Source organism: Stegodyphus dumicola, chromosome 6 (assembly GCF_044657685.1).
Source record: "Stegodyphus dumicola isolate Sdum_Otavi_A_Nest chromosome 6, ASM4465768v1".
NCBI lineage: Eukaryota > Metazoa > Arthropoda > Arachnida > Araneae > Eresidae > Stegodyphus > Stegodyphus dumicola.
Window position 1 is genome coordinate 36796609 of NC_140773.1, and position 21505 is coordinate 36818113.

General features: G+C 32.8%; 1 protein-coding gene across 1 annotated transcript in view; it reads right to left on the reverse strand.

Annotated features, from left to right (window-relative positions):
* Positions 1 to 21505, reverse strand: part of v (Tryptophan 2,3-dioxygenase vermilion) — a 68808-nt gene that overhangs the window by 17438 nt on the left and 29865 nt on the right. Inside the window, exons 5-9 of the mRNA XM_035369802.2 lie at positions 17472 to 17537; positions 15146 to 15207; positions 4788 to 4863; positions 4114 to 4227; positions 773 to 880 (exon numbers count right to left, since the gene is read on the reverse strand). Coding sequence (XP_035225693.1) covers positions 773 to 880; positions 4114 to 4227; positions 4788 to 4863; positions 15146 to 15207; positions 17472 to 17537 — 426 coding nt within the window. The remainder of the gene's footprint in view (positions 1 to 772; positions 881 to 4113; positions 4228 to 4787; positions 4864 to 15145; positions 15208 to 17471; positions 17538 to 21505) is intronic.

Below are 21505 nucleotides of genomic sequence, written 5' to 3' on the forward strand. Positions count from 1 at the left end.
AGACATTACATACATAATAAGGATGTCATTTAATTTCTCTTTGGAAATTTTGATTTAAGTATTCGTTTATTGTTAAAAAACGGCGACTTAAGTTACATTAAATGCTATTTCGAGGCCATAAAAATAACTTGATCTCTCTCTTTTTTTTTTTTTTTTTTTTTTTTTTTTTTTTTTTAAATGCTTGCTTTGGAGTTTCGCAAAATATAATGTTTACACAACCGAGGTTAGAGCACTTTCCATCATCAGTCATATCATGTCAAATCTTTTAAATGTGACTAAAGATGTTATGTTGCTGACATACTACCCTAGCGTTGTGCGACATATACACAGATGCTGAAATATTTTCCTTTTAGATAAAACTTACAGTTTTATAATATTTTGAACCATTTAATTTTTATTATGTTCTAAAGTTAAGTAAATTCAAGCAAAACGCCCTATATTTTGCTGTTTTTCGCGATTATTTTGAATTCAGTGTAATATTTAATGTTGAGCACATTCGTAGTATCCTTTAGAAAACACTTCATTCTATGTCTGGTTTTAAGATTCTATATCTGGTTTCAGTACATTGGTACATTATCGAAGAATTCTAAAACAGGGTATTGATTTGGTAAAAGCAAATGATAACTTACAAGTTAATTGAGATTTCACAGATTTGGTTTCACAGATTAATTGAGATTTCACAGATTTGGTTTCACATCCGGTATTTCTTAAAAGTTAATCAGGTTTTCCTTAAAATTTAATTATGTTAATTTAATCATGGATTAATACTTACATCCATTTGCAATTTTAGAGACTCTAGCTGGGAATTAATTGCGTCTTCAAATTTCTTCCAGAAGTTAAAACCCTTTGGTTCTAAGCCCGGAGTTCTTTCCAACCATTTCTAAAGCAAAAATATAGGAAATATTTTTATGAACATAAATTTTAAATTAAAGTACAAAAAATATTAGAATTTTGTAAAGAATTTTTCCCACAAGCAAAATTTGGGAAAATTACTTTTAACTTTTCACGCTAAATTGATATTTTTTTCAAGTGACTCTGAAATTATATTCTTCACATTTCTTTTCTGATACACCAAAGTCATACATTATTCACCATGATGGAGGTCATGAACAAAAATTTCTTATGAAGGAGTAAACAAAGAGTACTTATAGGTAAAATCTATAGGCGGAGACAGAGACAGCAGGAAAAAACAAATTCTGCGGAAAAAAGCAGTAATCGTTATACCATCATTTCGATACTTATAAAAGTTAGAAAATTATAATTTCGAAACCTTCAAAGGAAATACTTTTCACCAGTTGAAAAAGTTTAAGGATAATTGTTCAGGAAGCAAAATCAAAACTGTAGTTAGACCAACTAAAATTAAGGTACGAGAGAGGTACAAAAATTCGTGGAAAGCCATTTCGAGCATTTTTATCGTACGACTTTCATCAACCGAGATATTAATTGAAAATTCTTAAAACGCTAATTTTTGCACTCATTTTTCCAAGTTGCATCAGTCTCGGGCGCTGGAGATAAAAATGATTTTTTTCGAAAAGTGTTGCCACCCCTCGCTTCCCATAAATAGGCAAATTCTAAAAATATGAAATAAAAATAGCACTGCCAAACATTAAACATATTCTTGTTCATTTTCTGACGTTTAATAAAATACGCGATTGCATGTGACTTCATTGTAGATCGAAATGTTTTGCTAATGTAAACATTTTAAATAAACAAAAGCTATTGGCAACTTTTTTGTTTCAGCTTGGGATTATTGATACGACATACTATTGCCACGTTAATTCTTTTATTGATACTGGAAAAAAAAAAAAAAAAAAAAAAAAGGTTTTACATTCCATAAATTATGACGTCATCCATATTAATCTGAAGTTTCGGAAGTTTTTGTTTCCTGATTTGGCAACGAAAAATTATTTACAAATGGGTTGGCGCTTAGAAAGAATGAACTGATTTCATTCATATTGAAATGTTCTTATGCATTTTCGTTTCAGGTGAATATAGAACTTATAAATTTTACTTTGATCGCAGCCCGCTAATACTATATTTAAGTTGACGAAATGTGCTACATTAGCTTTTTCTTCTCTTTTTTTACTCTCGTTTTTGTAAAAATGTTTTGAAAATATGTTTTCAGATTTGCATTTTAAATAGACCCTGCCACATAACTGTACCTTTAACAGCTAGATAATGTTACATTATCATTATTACGCAAGTAAAGCATTTATTGGCGAATACAAAACGTTCTATATCGTAGAATTCACTAATTATGAGACGGTAATTTTAGTAAAAGGGAGATTTCTTACGAAATATCAAGCAAAATTATAAATCATAAACATGTCGGAAATTGCCCAAAATACTATTTATTCTTAAGTACAATTCGTTAGAAGTCTTGTTAATTTGAATGTCCTGTCACTGGAAATAAATTTTTACTCCTTAGAGTTAAGATTAATCAAAATGCAAGTATACCCAAACCGAACAGAAATATATATATACATATAGCCAAAGTGCAGCAATTAACAATAAAATGGACTCTTCCCTGCTTTACGCTTGGCAACATTGAGGTGTCTCATGCTTATTTCTCAACTGGCGTCATTTTGAGCTTCCTTTCGTTGGAGTAAAATGTAAGTAGAGTTTAACATTAACTTTGGCCTTTTTTTTTTTTTTTTTTTTTTTTTTTTTTTGTAAATGTTTTTAACCGTTTTTATGACCAATTAGTTTCTTTCTTTCTTTACATTTGCTTTTTATTTCCATGTTTTTCTATTTTTCCCCCCAATTTCTTATTTTTAGTTTTAAGTACTGTTGCTTTAAAAGTATTGTACTTTTAAGTATTATACCGCTTTGTTTATTTTTGAATTTTATTGTTTCCAATACTCTGTCCGCGCATCGGGGAATTATCTCGTGTGTCCGAAACAATGAGATGAAATTTAACATTTAACATTAACCTTTAATTTTACATTTTAACGTTTTCGGGTATGCGAGATGGCGAAACGCGCTTTTTTTTTAAACTGTTGATGGTTGTATGGAGAGATTCCAGTTCCATTTGATGAATCGGGATCTTTCCATGGAATCAGCATTAACTGCGGGTCGCGGGACCTGCAACAGGGGGTCGTCAAAAATTTTAGCAGTTTTGATATTTTTTTAACTTATTATAATAATTTTACAATTATCAAATATTTTTACACAATGTATCTGAAAATAGATAAAGATAAGACAATACAGGCAAAGAAAAAAACGAAAACGTTTGGACGCATTCTTTTTATAATATAAACGCTCATTTTCCTTGCTTTGCACGTAACGCTGTCATTTCGTCTGTTACTTCTTTAAAATTTTCACATTGTTCTATGTCTTAAAATTAGAAATTAAAGTTAATGACCTAAAACTACAATAGTATATTAGAGTACAAGTAAAAAATTGACAGTTCCCCTCACGCGCGTGTCGGCGTTGCGCAATACTCATGGGGGTCCCACAAAATTTTTTTAAATATTATGGGGTCCTGGGGGTCGCAAAAAAATCTCAGTAATAAAAAGGGGTCGCGACTGAAAAAAAGTTTAAGAAACCCTGATCTATGTCATTTAATTATCCTATCAGGTTTTGTTTTGTAAAATCATCCAATAGCTTTTTCAATTGGCGATTAGATTTTCTTGAAACTGAACACAGTAATATGTACAAATTGATAATGTCATAAAGTGAAATCTTTTAAATATTTTCAACCATGTCTTCCATCATGAACTTAGATAACAAACTTTAGGAATAATAATTAGTGCCCAGACAGAATTGTAACGTTCTGTAACATCCAGCATACAAGCAATTTAAAATTTTCTGTCTATTCGTTTTGCACTCTTATTTTAAAAGAGAGCATAAATATACCGACTTACAATACAAGCGTTATAAAAAACTTATAATACGAGAATTTAGTTTATTGCTTGGGTAACATTTATTAAATTTGTGGAGACTCTCCCTCCTTTGAAAATATATCGAGAAAAGCTGAATGCAAAAACTTTCTGCATGAAAAATTTCTCTTAAGGCTCTTTTTTGTCTTAAGCCTAATACATATTTACGAAGTTTTAATTTAAAAAAAGGAAAACGAAAGAGAAGCAGGTTTCTTTTCTCCTCTCAGCTCACCTGAACCAAATCACACAGCGATAATTCTTGCTCCGATTGTAAGACTGTATTAATCGCCTCTTCATCTGTAAAAACAGTGATGTACTTATCCTTGCTGAAATTCACTCTGTGCTCCTGAAAAATAAATTAAATCCATAGAATAAAAAAACTCTAGCTAAGCCATTAAATATACTTTTGCGCAATTATGTAAACCTATCCAGAAGTGAATGACTCTTCTTATAAGTGAATTCCATATGTATCTCTTGAACGGTGGATATAGGTATATGGTTCCAAATATAAAAATAAATAAATTAATGTAAATTAGGAAGCTTGAAATATGTTACTATATCTTACTTATGTAAGCCTTGTTGTATATTTTGTTGAACATAAGGAGATATTTACATGATTTAACACCAAAAACGTTAATGTGATATTATTAAAGAAATAACATCAGAATGCATTTCATTCTAGTAAGTTAATTAAAACTGTTTCCTTACTTTTCTTCTGACTTTTCGGAAATTAATTAAAAATAGTGTTTATTTATTTATGCATGCACATACACAAATGTGTACTTTTGTATGCAAAAGTGTACATCTGATAACAATTAATCTTTTACACCACAACTTTCACTAACTTTATAAAATAAAGATTTATATCTATAAGATAACTCAAATGGTTAAAATTTTGTTACCTACATTTCTAACTCCCAGCATATTTTCGATTAATCTAAATTGAACACTCTGGAATCCAGATGCTGGTGACAGGTATCCCCTTGAAAGAAAATAAGAGCCATCTAAGCATGAATACAATACTTTTCAATTTAACGAGTGAATTAATAATGTGAAAGGAACTCATTACTTACACACTACAAATAAGCACAAATCTAAGCAGATATATAATTACATCATTGAAATGAATTTAATCGAGTGTGTAATCATTTTCTCTTGTAACATGCTATTTATTTAGTATGGTTTCGGGTTAACCTTGTTTAACTTATTAACTGTAATTTTGTGTTCTCCATCACTTTACTTTAAAAAAAAGAAAACACTCTTTTGATGTATGTTTTTCTTCATACATTATACATGTTCTTGAGATATTTTTGAGACATGAATCAACGAATTCCTTCCTTTAGAGGAATGCTTGGATCTTTTATTTAAATTGTAGTCTCACAAAGCGTGCACCAAAAATTACTAGACGATTAAGAAACACATGAAAAAGGAATGAACTATCATAGAAGAATGCCATTCGCAATACTGTCATCCTTCTCTTCTGATAACAGTTAACGAAAGAAAGCTTCGTGAATTAAAGCAAGCTTTTTAAATGCCGTAAAACTGCTTCGATTATCAAGTACACAGCTATCAAGTAAGCTATCATATCACAGGAAATCATTTAATAAAAGCATTTTATTTCACCATTCACCGATTAGCTGAATTTATCTGTGTCTATGGAAGCGACGGATAGCCTCTTTTAGCTGCGAAATGATCATGCGATGTACATCCTGGAATTAATCTGGGTGCAAATTCCAGGATTCAAAATTCCCCGTCTTCAAGTGCGGCGATAGAGGAGGCCAGGAATAGGGCCTGAGCAATTAGCCAGCCGCTCGAGCTACGGTTTCACGCGGGACGCAAGTCACCCCCTTGCGATTTTGTTCTTTCAAGTATGATACCTCGTTTTCGTGTAACATTTTCTTCCTATGGAGGACATTTTCCAGCAGTTTGTTGCACATGCCTCACGATGGTCATCCATATACTATTTCATGATGAGTGTAGCGGCTCCTGTGTGTATGCATGGTGGAATGTTTTCGATAATTAAATGTATTAGCATTTCCTTGCGATGAAAAAAAAAATGGGCTTCTTGTGTCCAAAGGATGTTCATCCACTGTGGATCATCAGCAACATTTTTCAGTGCCTTTGTGGGTATATTCCTGCTTATATAATAATACGTATTAAGAGGTTGCAGTTGTTGCTACAAATGAGAGCTACAATTGCAATATATCACTTCAAAATCTGCAACATAGATGAACTTTATAGATTCATGGTGATTCTTGCAGTTTTCAGAGTACTACTGGAGCTGTTAGTTGATTGTGCTGCGGAAGTCTCCACCTGTGCTCCCGCACGGTTTGCACGTAATTTTCCCAACGACAATCAATTTACCACTGCCACCTCTATGGGCGAATTTTTTTCCCTGTGGTGGGGACACTTGGAACACTTGGGAATGGAAAAGACTGACAATGAAACACTTGCACAGCAATAAATTAAGGTTTCTGTTGTTAAATTTCATCCAAAATTTTGAAAGACGGCGTAGCGCTTATAAGGTATTTCTCCCGCCTTCTTAGCGAGCCTTCGTAGTCTAGTGGTCTGCACGCTCAGCTTGTAATTGAGAGGTCCGCAGTTCGATTCCCGGCGAAGGCGTTGCATATTTTTCATCTCTCCTGGTTCCGAAATAAACCTAATGACTCTACAGTGGCTTCTGAACTAAAAGGATGCTGGATGATGACTCTCCTCACCCAGGATTTGGAGATTGGTTCCCCCAAAAACCCCAGTCGCCCTTTAAAAGGAGAAGTATATAAACTATTTCTCCCGCCTTTGTGGTGTAGTGGTCTGCACGCTCAGCGCGTAATTGAGAGGTCGGTGGTTCGATTCCCGGCGAAGGCGTTGCATATTTTTCACCTCTCCCGCTTCCGAAATAAACCTAATGACTCCACACGCTGTCTATCAATAAATTAATAAGTTAGATTTTTTTTTCTTTCATTGTTATTAAAACGACACCTGGATTCAACATATGCATTTTAGTGCAAACTGACTACTTCTGCAATATCTCATTTATTTTTTATTATTTTTTTAAAAGCTCTGATAAATTTTAGTGCATTTTGTGTGCACATTTGTATGCACATACAAGATTTAATGAAAAAAGTGTCCTTAAAACTTAAGGAGACTTAAGAGAGACTTAAGTTTCCTTTAAATGCCATTTAATTTTATTAGAATAAATAATAAAAATTTTGGATCACTTTAAAAATGGAAAAAAGTGTCATATGTTGCGGGAACTTTGCTTTAAATTAGCCTGCAATAGGACCATGCAGAAATTTAGGGGTTCTAAAGTTACAAGTTGCTATATTTTCTAAAATGTATATGCCATGACCTTCAGTAACAATGTAGGAAAGCAAAAGCTCACAGCGTTTAGTTAGATGAATTAAACAAAGGGTTCTAAAATGTTTACAGCCTATAAGCTATTTTCTCTCTCTTTCCAGCATGCCTTCGTGGTGTCACGGTAGCACACTCGGTGCGCATTTGACGGGTCCAGGTTCGAGTCTTAGCAAAGGCACTGCACATTTTTCACATCTCCTGCTTCAAAAATCCTTATGACCCTACAAGTGGCGCCCGAACTAAAATGTGGCGGAAGATAATTTGTCACCACCATGATTTAGCGATTGGATTCCTTAATCTCCCAGTCGCCCTTTAAAATGGGAAGCATATAAGGTATTTTTTCCCTCCTTTCCGCTTGCCTCCGTAGTGTATTTGGAAGCATACTCGACGTGTATTCGAGAAGTAAGAGGTTCGAGTCCCGGCTACGGCTCTGTACATTTTTCACGTCTCCTGTTTCAAAAACACTGATGACTCTACAGGTGTATAAAGAAAATATTTTGTCACACAGAAGCGCTTATCACGGAAAAAAATGTAAGTAAATAAAACTTAATAAAATATAAGTAAGCATAACAAACATTATGTAATGAAATACAGTAAGACCCCAGCTTAACGCTGTTTCGTTTAGCGCTGTTTCGGTTTAGCGCTCTCTTATTTCAACCCGGGGATCCCCGAAATTGTACGCAGCGCTAGGTTTCCAAATAACATATCCGAAACAGTGTAGTTGTGTTTCTTGTTTGGTGTGGTGCTGTACGGACGCATTTTTATCATTTGAAACATTTGTTGACATTATTGTAAGTATAAATTTATATAATACTATAACGATTAATACGGTGACAAATATTATGATATTCAGTTTTTATCTTGGATGATAATGAAAAACAAGAAACAAAAGCAACCAGAAAAAGCATTTCACTGGAAGCTGTTTCGCATTAGGCTCTACTTTGTTGGAACGTATCCCCCGCGTTAAGCTGGGTCTTACTGTATAAGTAAATAAAATAAAACAGGCAGTGCACTTTATTTAAATTTTGCATGCAGATTCTTTAAAAATGATTACAGAATTAAACAGCTTTTACAAGGTTGATCGACTTCCGGATTCATTAGACTATGGCTGCAGACACTATGTCTGTTTTGTTGAAATTGTATGGTAATAGTAAATTTTCGTGTTAATTTATATTTGTGTCGGATTAAGGAAAGACTGCAAGCAGATTTTAATAGATTGGTAAATGTATTTAGTCCTGTTTCTTTTCTGGAGCATATATTAAGCCCTAATTGAGAGGACACTGTCATAAATTAATGCAAAGTCGGAGGTGGAGGACTTCTTCTTTTGCAGACATTTATGTTTCGTATTTTTGCTATAATTGAAGCAATCTGAAAATAAATATTTACATTTTGATCAAAAATGAAAGAAACAAGTTTTAATGAAGAACGTTTTTTCCTTTTGACCGATTTTTAAACACTTAATTGTGTGCGTATCCTAGAATACGAGAGAAAGATGATAGCAACAGTAAGATGTAAGTACAATATTGTCATCCATGGCGACGCAGGCAGAGAAATAAGTGGTCAAAGTGTCATGAACTTGAAACTGTACATAAGAATACATCTTAAAAAGTAAATAGGACAGCAAGGTGATAAGATTAGAGGGTTATTTCGTAAGTTCCATGGTACTGCTGCGCAAATACCATGTACATGGTGTGATGAAAGAATCAATATCAGATACTGTAGGAAAAGTGTTAAATGATGTTTTATCACAAAAATATATGTCAGGGCCATCTTATTTTCTCCCAATTAAAAGCAGGGGAAGACCAATATCAAAACTGGGATACTTAACGAAGAAAAGAGAGGAACAAGTAACAATTTGTTGATCGGTGCAAAAAACAAAGTTATACATCAGAAGCGATAAAGCAAAATTTAGTAAAGAATATCAACCCTTTGCAGAGCGACGGCTCTGAAGATCGGAATTAGAAGAAACAAAGGGCAAAAAGTGAAGAAAGGTGAAATTCAGGTGTAACTGGCATGAAACAGCCTAATAAGGAGGTCCTTGGAACTACAGTCTTGGAAATTAAGATACTAAAAGAATAACTAGAAGTACGAAAACTTGTAAAAGTCATTGAAAACTTACGATCTACGTATATAACATAAATCCAAGGTTAGAGATAAGTGAATATAATTTGATTTTCGGGATACAATGCTGACATTAGGAAGTTCGTTTAAGAAACATTGACATTCAAAGAAGCTTCTACCTTAAAGATAAGTTTGGTGTACATTGGCTATTATTTAGATATAATCTCTTTTAAGGAAATTCTGAAAGTTAATATGAAACGAAAAAGAAGTAATATTATCAAATAGAGAAATCACGAATTTGGTCACACCTAGAAATACTGCAAAAGGGAAAATATTGTCGAAAATATTTAGAAAAGGTACGTAATAAAAAGAAATCTAACGCTGACATGCAAAATGTACACGTTCTGTTTTAATTTAAAGTTGGATAAAAGGTATGAATGTACAGCCGAAAAGTACCATGTTGTGTCAGAGAGTTGAAGTTGTTCATAAAACGTACAATCTATGGATAGTAATTTTTCGACAATTAAAAAACTATCCATCAATCTATCTAAGAGACAGATGAGTTGAATTAATCAATAAAATAACAGATATAGATATAATATGTGTAATGTATTTTTTTTCTCCTTACCACGTGCCTTCGGGTGTAATTGGAAATCATCTCTGGCTAGCAACTGCATGTCCGAAGTTCGAGTCCGGTGAGGACACGGTATATTTTTTACGTCTCCTGTATCGATATATAAGGCATTTCTCCCGCCTTCTTAACATGCCTTCATAGTGTAGTGGTCAGCACGCTCGGCGCGTATTCGAGAAGCCCGTGGTTCGAGTTCCGGCGAAGGCGTTGCTCATTTTTCATCTCTCCTACTTTCAAAAATATCTTAATGCCTCTACAGTGGCGTCCGAACCAAAAGGGTGGTGGAAGATGATTCTCCCCACCAGGATTTGGCGATTGGGTCCCATAATCCCCAGTCGCTCTTTAAAAGGGGGAGTATATAAGGTATTTCTCCCGCCTTCTTAGCATGCCTTCGTAATGTAGTAGTCAGCACGCTCGGCGCGTATTCGAGAGGCCGTGGTTCGTGTCCTGGTGAAAGCGTTGCTCATGTTTCATCTGTCCTGCTTTCAAAAATATCCTAATGACTCTACAGATAAATCTAATGACTTTACATGTGTTTGGCAGATCCTTTTTTATCTAATGACGATTTTTTTGTTGGATGGATTATTATTTAAGTATTCCATGGCTTTGGTAATTTACAAATTCCCGAAAAAAAGCAAAGCTGATTCTGTTTGCGAAATTCGAAGTGATCTCCCAGCATGTAGTTCCTTCATGAGAAAAATCTTAGGTAAAATAATTAAAGAATGGTTAAAATATTTCTGAAAGACTAATACCCTATCAAAATGTCTATGATTCGCGTTTTCTTATCTGATAAATCTGTTACTGGACCTGGTTACTGTAAAGGAGAATAAACAGAAGCTTCAGTACACATGACTTGATATTCGCGTTTATGACTTTTCGGAAATTTTGTTAACTTCATTGATATAGACCGCCACATTAATTTAGTAAAATATAATTACTCTGAGCATAAGATTGAATGTACTAGGAGTAGAATTTGGGTAAATTAAATTTAGCAGACAGGAGCATCCAAGATCGAAATTAATTTAAGTCCAACATTGGGGAACTTAAAATCAGATATTACGTAGGAAACACGACTTTAGCTAAGACTTATAAATCGCAAAAAGATTTGTGTAGATAAAATAAAGACATGGAATTTAAAACAGAAAAGAGAGTTCAGTACAGGGAAGAATCGTGTAATGGATTTCTTAAAAAAAAGGCATATGGCCGTCTTAAAAATAAAAAAGAAAGAAATTTTACAATGATTCATAGACAAATAACAGAAAGTCAAATAAAGAAAAAAAACAAATGAAGAAATTATAAACTATCGTAAAATATAAGATATTTGGGTTTTGTAACTGATATTATTAGGCTACCTTCATTGGCTCATTTAGCTAAATAAACAGACAAATGTTATTGCACGTATTAAGAACTCATAAATACTCTCTAAAAATTTCTGAAAATAAGATTATTTCACATCAAAATAATCAGAATTTATGCCACAAGTTAAATGGCAAAAGCAGTCAGCAGAAAATGCCAATGAATATTTAATGCATATTACAAAAAAAAAAAATTCTGTATAATAAAGAAACAGAAATAAGAAATAGTTAAGGAAAGATAAGATGAATGGGTAAATAAGGGAACAGAGATACATATAAATGAAATCGTATACAAATTTTCCCGAAAACGATTATGCACATACAGAGCTATCATACAAATGGCCACATATTCTGGGAGTTTTTCTTTACACGAATTTAGATTTAAAATGATAGATTCAAATGCAGATGTTGGGAAGATTAAGATAAAGCGAATGCTTATTAATAATCTTCCCACATTTGTATTAAATACATGTAATAAAATTTATGTATAAAACTAACATTTTATATAGAAATGCGTGCAATTAGGGGCACCTATGTCCTCTCAAGAGATTGGTGGTAGGGGAAGAGGGGATGAAAGACCCTCGGACACATCCCCCCTGAGCGCTGTCCATCAAAATTGGGGGCGGAACTGAGGAAAGTAGAATAGGAGCGCAATAATGAGACTCGAGGATCCATGAATATAATCCATCAATGTATTGGGTTGGCAACTAAGTAATTGCGGATTGCACTCATAGATGGCTTCCGTTGAATTTTTAGAGTTGCAGACGTAGTACAAATGTAAAACACATTTTGTTATTTGATAGTTGGCAATTCAGCTGTCAATCAGTAAAAAGGGTTTTTTGATCGGTTGCGTAGTTTTCGTTTGGCGTTCGTTGAAAAATGGAAAATCAAAAGGAACATTTTAGTCATATTTTGCTTTTTTATTTCCGCAAAGGGAAAAACGCATCGCAAGCTTATAAAAAGTTATGTGCTGTTTATGGTGACGAAGCCTTAAAAGAACGGCACTGTCAAAATTGGTGTGCCAAATTTCGTTCTGGTGATTCTTCACTCAAAGGTGAAAAACGCTCTGGTCGTCCAATTGAAGACGATGACGACCTAATCAAAGCAATAATCGATTCGGATCGTCACAGTACAACACGTGAGATTGCAGAGAAGCTTCATGTATCACATACATGCATTGAAAATCACTTAAAACAACTCGACTATGTTCAAAAATTCGATACATGTGTTCCTCACGAACTGAAAGAAACACATTTAACGCAACACATTAACAGCTGGGATTTGCTAAAGAAACGTGATGAAAATGATCCATTTTTAAAACGACTGAAAACTGGCGATAAAAAATGGGTTATTTACAACAATATCAAGCGGAAAAGATAGTGGAGCAGGCCAGGTGAACCAACTCAAACAACATCAAAAGATGATATTCATCAAAAGAAGGTTTTGTTATCAGTTTGGTGGGATTACAAAGGAATTGTCTACTTTGAACTCTTACCACCCAACCGAACGATCAATTCTGATGTCTACATTGAACAACTAACGAAATTAAACAATGCAGTTGAAGAAAAGCGGCCCGAATTGACAAATCGAAAAGGTGTTGTATTCCATCATGACAATGCAAGGCCACACACATCTTTGATCAATCGGCAAAAATTATTGGAGCTTGGTTGGGATGTTATGCCACATCCACCATATAGTCCTGACCTTGCACCATCTGATTACTTTTTATTTCGATCTTTACAAAACTCCTTGAATGGTGAAAATTTCAATAATGATGATGATATCAAATAGTACCTGATTCAGATTTTTGCTAATAAAAACCAGAAGTTTTATGAACGTGGGATTATGATGCTGCCTGAAAGATGGCAAAAGGTCATTGATCAAAATGGGCAATACATTACAGAATAAAGTTATTTAGTTCCATGAAAAAATTGTCTTTGATTTTCTAAAAAAAATCAGCAATTACTTAGTTGCCAACCCAATAGTTATTTCCTACTTTACAAAGGAATACCTCTTGTTAGTTATGTCTTTTGATGAGACAGAAATAAATCTTTAGTTGGCTACCTGAATGTTTTTTACAGATTCGTACCGAGGAAGAGAGAAAGAACGCTTAATACTGAAACTAGCCTCGGAAAAGACTGTAAAAATTATTTGATTTCAGCCATTTTCACTCAACGCAAATAATGTTTAATTTTATGAAACACAAATTTTTAATTTTAGCTGTTCTACAAATGGAAACTTAAATATTCTTCTCTTGTATAAGTGCTAGTCTAATGCCAAAAGTATATTTCAGGGATTTGCATAGTAAAACTTAACATAATGTCATTATTTCTGACCATACATGTACTGTAATCCAACAAATTTTGGTAAGGCTATCAATCTTTGATAAGGCTGAAGTAATTTTTGTCATATCGTAAGGGATTGTCGCAGTCTCCGTACGTGCTGCTGTGGTGTAAGCGCTTAGCATGCCAATTGGCAATCGAACCCTGGTTAAGGCACAGTTTTTCATGTTCTTTGGCTTCGAAAAACCTAACGGTCTCTAGAGTCTCTACCCTTTAAGAAAGGGAGAATGTAAGAAATTATATGAGCTTCCTTTCACGACTTTGGAATATTGTAACTATATTTAACTATATTTAGTCATGAAATAACTATATTTGGTTGAACTAGCTTTATTCATGGAGTCTTTGAATCACTCTCTATATGTTTCATCAATGACCGACATTTTCAATAAAGAGTTATGCTTATAAGCAAAACCGTATACTCTAATCGAATCTAATCTTATCGAATCGAATCGAATCTTATCGAACCTAATTCTACTTCTGCGCCATTCGTTTTCTTGGTATAAAAAGGTTCTACATAGAGAGCCTTTATCAGCAGTTATATACAGTACTTTTTTGCTGCTTTCCGCATGCCTTGGTGGTGTAACTGGAAGCATGATGGACGCGTATTCGGGGGGGGGGGTATGGAGTTCGATACTCGGCAAGATAACTGCACATTTTCCCGTTCTGCATGGATATAGCCTAATGACTCTTCAATTTTTTTCCGAACTAAAAGGTGGTGGACGATAATTTGTCACTACTAGGATTTGGCGATTGAGTAGCCTAATCCCTATTCGCCCTATAAAGGGGAGAGTTCATAAGGTATATTCTCCCGTCTTTCCGCATACTTTTGTAACTGCACTCTCGACGCGCATTCGGGAAGTCCGAAGGTCGCATTCCGGCAAGGACACTGAGGATTTCTTCAATTTCCTGGCTCCGATAAATTCTAATGATTCTGCAACCGAATCACAGCATTAAGCGTCGTTCCCGAAATTCATATTTTCATAGGCTACTTGAAATAATGACTTTGAACATAACCCTATTATTTATCAGCCATTTATAAGAATTCTGCATAAGATCACATTTCCAAGGAACACAGTTATGGATTGTAAAATATGTGAGTTATCTGCAATTCATTCTATTCATCAGCGGTTTTGAAGAAAACATTCCGCGACCAGGTTTATTTCGATGTTAAATGATCATATAAGAAAGCAATTATAAAAAAAAATATATATATATATTTGAGACCGATAACTGTCAAACTCTTTATACACTACTTTCGAAGAACTACGGGCTGTTTGCTATTCGACTGCATTAACAATAAAATGGCATATTCCTATACCAGAATGCAGTATTTGTATTTCTGTCCCAAATCATTTGAGATATGCGATGTCTAAATGATAAATTTAATACATTTCACTTTCTATCCGTGCATTTATAATTGAAACAGAATTTTACAGTGCATCTTTACAATTACTTGTTGTATTAGGCAATTCTGACTAAGATAATGCTATTATGATGTAAGGAAATTGAAATTTTACTTACCTGAACTCCATGAAGTCCAAGGGTGCCATGGTTTCTAAAATGACTATTTGGTCAACTAGGAGCTAGAAGGTAAAAGAATAAGACATTTTAGGTTATTATATTAATACATGCTTTCAGATGAAACTTTTTTAAATAGACAAAATAATTTTTTGAATAAATTAACATATTTCCTGCAATGCATTAAATTTGACAATTCCAAGAAAATATCATAAAAACTTGTTAGCACGCTTTGATGGATGGATCAATCCTAAGAATTTTCAATTCCGGAGATAGGAAAAAAATCTCTCATCTATCTGTTGGCGTTGAAATTATCTTTCATTGCCAAAAAGCGCCAATTAGTTTATCGGCAATATCGGCGGGTGCCATCTAATACGCAATACCAGCATTTTACATCTGAATTTTTCAACAATTTCAAATTTTATTTATTAACATTTTTTATTTTAAATTTCTAGAATGCAGATTTTTTAAAATTTTCTTGTGAAAGCTATCACTTTACTTGGTCACCATAATTGGCAAACTTAATCACTCAATCTGCAACGCACAAATTTCAGTTGTCAGCAAAGTTCCCTAAAGCTTATATGGTGGCTACTTTAATGAGAAAGGATTCAATTTTTCACCTAACTGCCGGATCACTGATGTATTTGTATTAATATTTTCCTTTTTGAGTGTAGAAAAATTCTCTCTTACCTTTAAGATTTTATAAAATATAATTCACAAAATTTTTAATTAATTTAAAAGTGAAAAAAGTTCATGCTTTTTATATTATTTTTTGCTTTTGACATCGGTTGTGGTAACTTTTTCAAATATTTCTTTCAATATTAGAAATCCTGTAGACAATTTATTTAAAAAAGAGCAGCTTAAAATGAGCAAAACATTTAATGCATGTAAATTAAAATTAAATTAAAATATTTCCTCTTAAAATTAAGAAACTGCTGAAAAATCCAATTCAAGATAAAACTATTAAAAATTTGCAGGACTCACCTTCTAAAGAATTTACAACATGTTTTGGATTTTTACAATTTATTTGCGTAATTCTAATATATGTAATACGAATAATGTATAATAATTGAAAATGAATTCAATATGTTTCCGAAATGAAATTTTGAATTGTAAGCAAAAATTGTATACGAACTAATATCAGTTTGCGTTAAACTGTACCAAGTGAAATTACAAACAAAACCTTCAGTTTCATGTTTTTGTAAGTTTAAAATTAATTAATTAATTAATTAATATCTTTATTCTCACATAGATGGTAATTGAATCTTACTCCGAAAATTAAATACAGAATTTCAGCTATAATCTATTCAAATATCATTAAAACTGACATGAAATGAAATGAACTGTTTATGCATCGAAGAAAGATATATGTTTCAAAAGCACAGATACTCATAATAATCAAGTATAAAATCATTTCACATCGTAAAATAGGCAGACAGAAAGACATAGTTAAAAGTAGAACAGTCATAAAGTTCATTTACATTATCAACCAGACTAGGACAATTTAATCTCAGCAGACTAGGAAAGAAAAATATGAATTTTTCCAGAGTTTCACGTCGCAGACTTCCGTAATTGAATATAAATACCGCCTTTTATGTGATAACAGCAGTAATTTAGGATAAAAAATAACTGTACAAATTAAAATAAAATAATTCTTAAAAAAAAAAAAATCTGAAAGCTTTCAGAATTTATATCACGCCCAAAGGGGCGATTTTTTTAACGTTTTGTGTGTTACCTTTATTTATTAAATATCATGCTCTTCGCACTTAAACCATAAAATTTAATTCAAGAGCAATATCGCAAAATGATTTAAAAAGAGCATATCTTTAGAATTTTCAAAAGACAGTCTCGCACGGTGTAGATAAAAATGTTTTTTTTTTCGTGTAAAAACTCATAATTAACAAAATATGAAATAAGTAATAAAACAAACTCCAAATTCCAAATTACGGCTATGCTCATATTCGGTGGAAGATTACGCTATTCAAAATTTGATGGCTCTAAGTACCGCTGTTTTATCACGATGCGAGAAACATACATACATGTATGCAGATTCTTTGTTAGTTAATTTCTTTAAGTATAACACAGGGTGATAATATTTGGTGACAACAATTTGAAAAGTGATAGACTTTTAAAGTTTTCGACGCAAAATGCCCAAAACGAAGTTAATAGCCCTTCTGGGCTAACGCGCTTTGGGTTAAAAATTTAAAAAAGAAAAAAAAAAAGGGGGGGGAAGGAAGTTGCAATTAAAATTTATTTATCTTATATAGAATTATTGCTTTTGACATATAGACTTCGCATATCAATAGTTGCAAGTACTATGTTGACTTACCTTTAATATAACCACAATTCTATTCAGGCGGGAAGTAATGCGAAGCATTCGATTTTCATCAATTGCCTAATTAAAAAACATTAGAAAAAATAGTTAATACATTTAAAATGCAATTGAAAGATAAAATATTTTAATGCATAACCTGGTAGAATAAATAGCATTTATTTTTCAATAATTATGCATATTTTTCATTGGAAAAAGCAACAAAATCAAACAGGGAATATGCTTCAATCTGAGAAGTCTAAGTAACAAAATACTGTTTTTTTTTTATAATATGAGGAATTTTTTAAATATGAATTAATTAAATTATATTATTACTTTTCTTAAAGAAAATGCACTTTGGTGCATTAAAAAAATTGCCGTTATATAGGTCTCATATTCTGAGTTTTGTACATCTGTATCCATATTTTATTTGTCTCCGGATTGTGTATTCGGTTACATTTATGATTATTGTTAAATTGTTCTTAGATGCTAAGCGAATTATAACTTAGTTTCCTTTTCTGTCAATACCAGAATGTAAAAATACAAAATATGGCATGGCTTCTTATTTTCTGTATTGTTCTGTTGTTGATATGAAGCAATAAAATAAAATGTTTTCAACATCAAAGAATAATAAAGTCCTAAAATTTGTCACTGAAGAATTCAGATAAATATCCTCGCAAACTACACGATAACTGATAATAAAAGGATTTATTTCAAAACGCTCAGCTCGATTCCACTAATTATAAGATAATTGATATAAAAGAACATATTTTAAAATTTTGTTATGCTGATTCTTAGGCAACTGATATAAAAAGAAAACGTCTGAAAAAAATCTGATTTTACTTAAGAAACTTCAAGAACTGAAACTTCAAAGAGATAGAAGTGTATTATTGCAACCCAGGTTTTGAATAAAACAGTCAAACTATCAAAATTTAAAAAATTCACGTATTTAGCCATATGGGCCAGTCGACGATGAATATTAAGTGGAGATGAAATATGGAACAACAATAAATCACTTAATAAAAATATATTATATAGCTTTTTAAGCAAAGCAAAAATTGTTTTGCTGTCAACTACTTAGGACGGACGCATTCTGAATTTTCTAAAGAAAATTAACGTGTTGTCATGTCACACGTAGGAAAAGGAAAGTTAACTCGGGACGAACTAGCAACGTTCCCACTTCCGTTCGGTCAAAGAAGATCATAAACTTTATTGAAAAATACTCATAGTCGAGAACTTAATGTTTAGTTGCTAAGAAATACGACAAATCATCTCTCTAAGGCGAACTTTCTGAAGATAATTTATCAGGTTCTATGTTCCGTCTTACCTTCTTCGGAAACATGCAAAGACCTGACTCGGAACAGAGAGCTTACTAAAGCTATGTTCAAAACTGTGGGAAGTAGACAGGATACACAAGAAGGGTATACAAAACCCTTTATTTTTCTCTATTTACAATAACTTCCGTACTTCGGAATACACAGACCCGCTATTTGTGGTCTAACGTAAAAATATAAAAAATAAAACTAAACTCTAATTTAACTTTAAAATAAAAAACGCGGAAGACTGGCCTTATATTAACAGGAAGCCGTATGTAGTACAGAGAACTGTGAACACTACAATACGTTTAAAAATTATCAAGAGGATTAAACCTCTGGCCTGGAAGGCAACCAGCAACTGAGTAAAACTTCTAAGGCAAGCGGCCTGCTTCGACTAACTGCTTCCTCTCTCTCGCTTGGCAAAAAGCCACAACACATTAACGCTTATAATTCTGGCCGGAAGTAGAAAATAAGAAGTGATAGTAAAGATTTAAAATAAAATAAACGTTAGTAAAACTTAAGATCCTTACAAATTGACTCAGATTCATGCCATGTATAAGTAAAAGTACGAAAGAATTCATATAGTGAGCCTTTTTATTGGGATTTGAAACCCATTTTAAATTAGAAGTAGAATTCAACACTCTTAGCCATGCAGTCACTGGTGAACAAACTTAATCATGAGAGTAAAGGATAATTTATTTACTTAAGCTAAAAGTGAAGAAAGGGAGAATTATGAATTTGTAAATTCATTATACTTACGAAATTCGAACCAGTGTTGGAGAATTTTAGGCAAGTTAAACGTTTCCAGTGTTAACTTTACATGAATATCATGAGCCACAATGTAAAGGAAATAAGGTTGAGGATTTCGAGACAAATAAATTCATTGTGGCAGCAGTTTATTGCAAATGTATTATAGAAAAACAGTATCTCGTATTAAAACACGCTAGGATAAAAATGAAACTCATTCGCTTCAACTAAACAAAGCAATTTAAAAATATATTTCACAGAAAATTCTGTTCGTAGTTGAATTACAGATCGAAAATAGAAGTGATATTTGTGGCAGCAAGGGAACGAAACATTATAAATAAAAAATGACATTTTTTATCGTATTTTAAAATTCATTTATCATTTTTGTAAAAAATTGTTTTAGTATTTATTTATTATCATTTTCTGTTTAAGAAAATTCATGTGTAGGGTATTTTCGCATTTTTCTGAATAATATTTTTCAGTTTCTACAGTTTTATGAATTTTATTTTAATATTATTTTTTATTAATTTTGTTACAATAAACTATTTCTCTATATGAGGTTTTACTTGATCTTCTACATGAGGATCTTCTTGGTCAATTAGTTCAATAATCCCAATAGACGTAAAGCGAATTATAGCTACATCTGGAATAACTAAAAAGTCAAGGAAAGGTTTAAATAATTTTTTATTTAAACAAAATTCAGAACATAAATCCACATTCTTGTATTAATTACATCAGTCACAACTTGTAGTGGTGTAACTAAATCAAACAGTTAAATTCAAATTAAAACGTGTAACAGAATAAAAAATTACACAGTTTATACGTATCTTACTTTAGCTCAGTAATTCTAATGAGCGTAAAAATAAATTTGTCGGCACCGAAAACGCAACGTCGAAAATTACAGCTATCAAAGCCAGCAGAAATTAAGCGTAGCGTGCACATGCAGGCGAGAAATATGCTCTGTCTTACAAGCCCAAAACATCAGTTTAAATACTACCTAATTCGTTTACATTCTGATGACGAAATAGAAAGGAGAAGTTATAGTAAAAACCGATATCTTATACTCGTACATGTGGCTTAAGTGTTTGTCGCCGATAGTTTATTGGTTGCTTGCATACTGTAAATTGTTTTATTGCCCGTGCAGTGCAGCGCGTGACGAATATTATGAGAAAGCTGAGCAGAAAAAATTAAAAATACAAGAGCACGTGCATTTAACATTTAATAAATAAATTTAACATCTATATATAATAGAATTCGGAAATATGCAACCGGCAAAAATCGGCAACGATGGAAAAAAAAGTAAATATCTTTATTATATGCGGCTTAAGTATCTGTTTGTCGTCGATAGTTTATTGGTTGCTTGCGTAACTGTACTAGCCAATGGGGTGAAGTTGCCACGTCACAGGGTTGCCGTTTCAATTGAGACGTAGACAATTTTCTGTAAAACTTGCCTTTGCTATGACCATCAATAAGTCTCAGGGCTAAACGCTTAAGTGTGTTGGTATTTTTTCACCTGAGCCTGCATTTGGGCACGGTCAACTTTATGTTGCCTGTTCAACGTTCGTTAAAGAACGGACGTAAACGTAAAAATAACGGATGGTCCTCTGCAAAGCGAGCTTAAAAATGATGGAAAGATCTACACAAGAAATGTTGTGTACAGAGATCTTTGACATGTGAATTAACATTTTATTATTTAAGTCACCTTTATTTATTGAACTAGCGGTGGCTGTTAAGAAATGTACCGCCAGTGGTTTCCTTCATTGCACTTTACTTTAAGCAAATAAGCAAGTAGAAGGGGGAAACCCCGTGGGGCAGTAAGCAAAGGGGCGTCCTCGCCGCCTGCCCTGGGTAATTCAGTTTGAATTAGCAGACACCTTTGCACAAATCACTTTAATTACAATTTATAATACCTAGAACAACGGATATTTTTTTTAGTTGTAAATAACTGGTTAATTTAATCATAACCTCATAACTAAAATGGTTTTTATG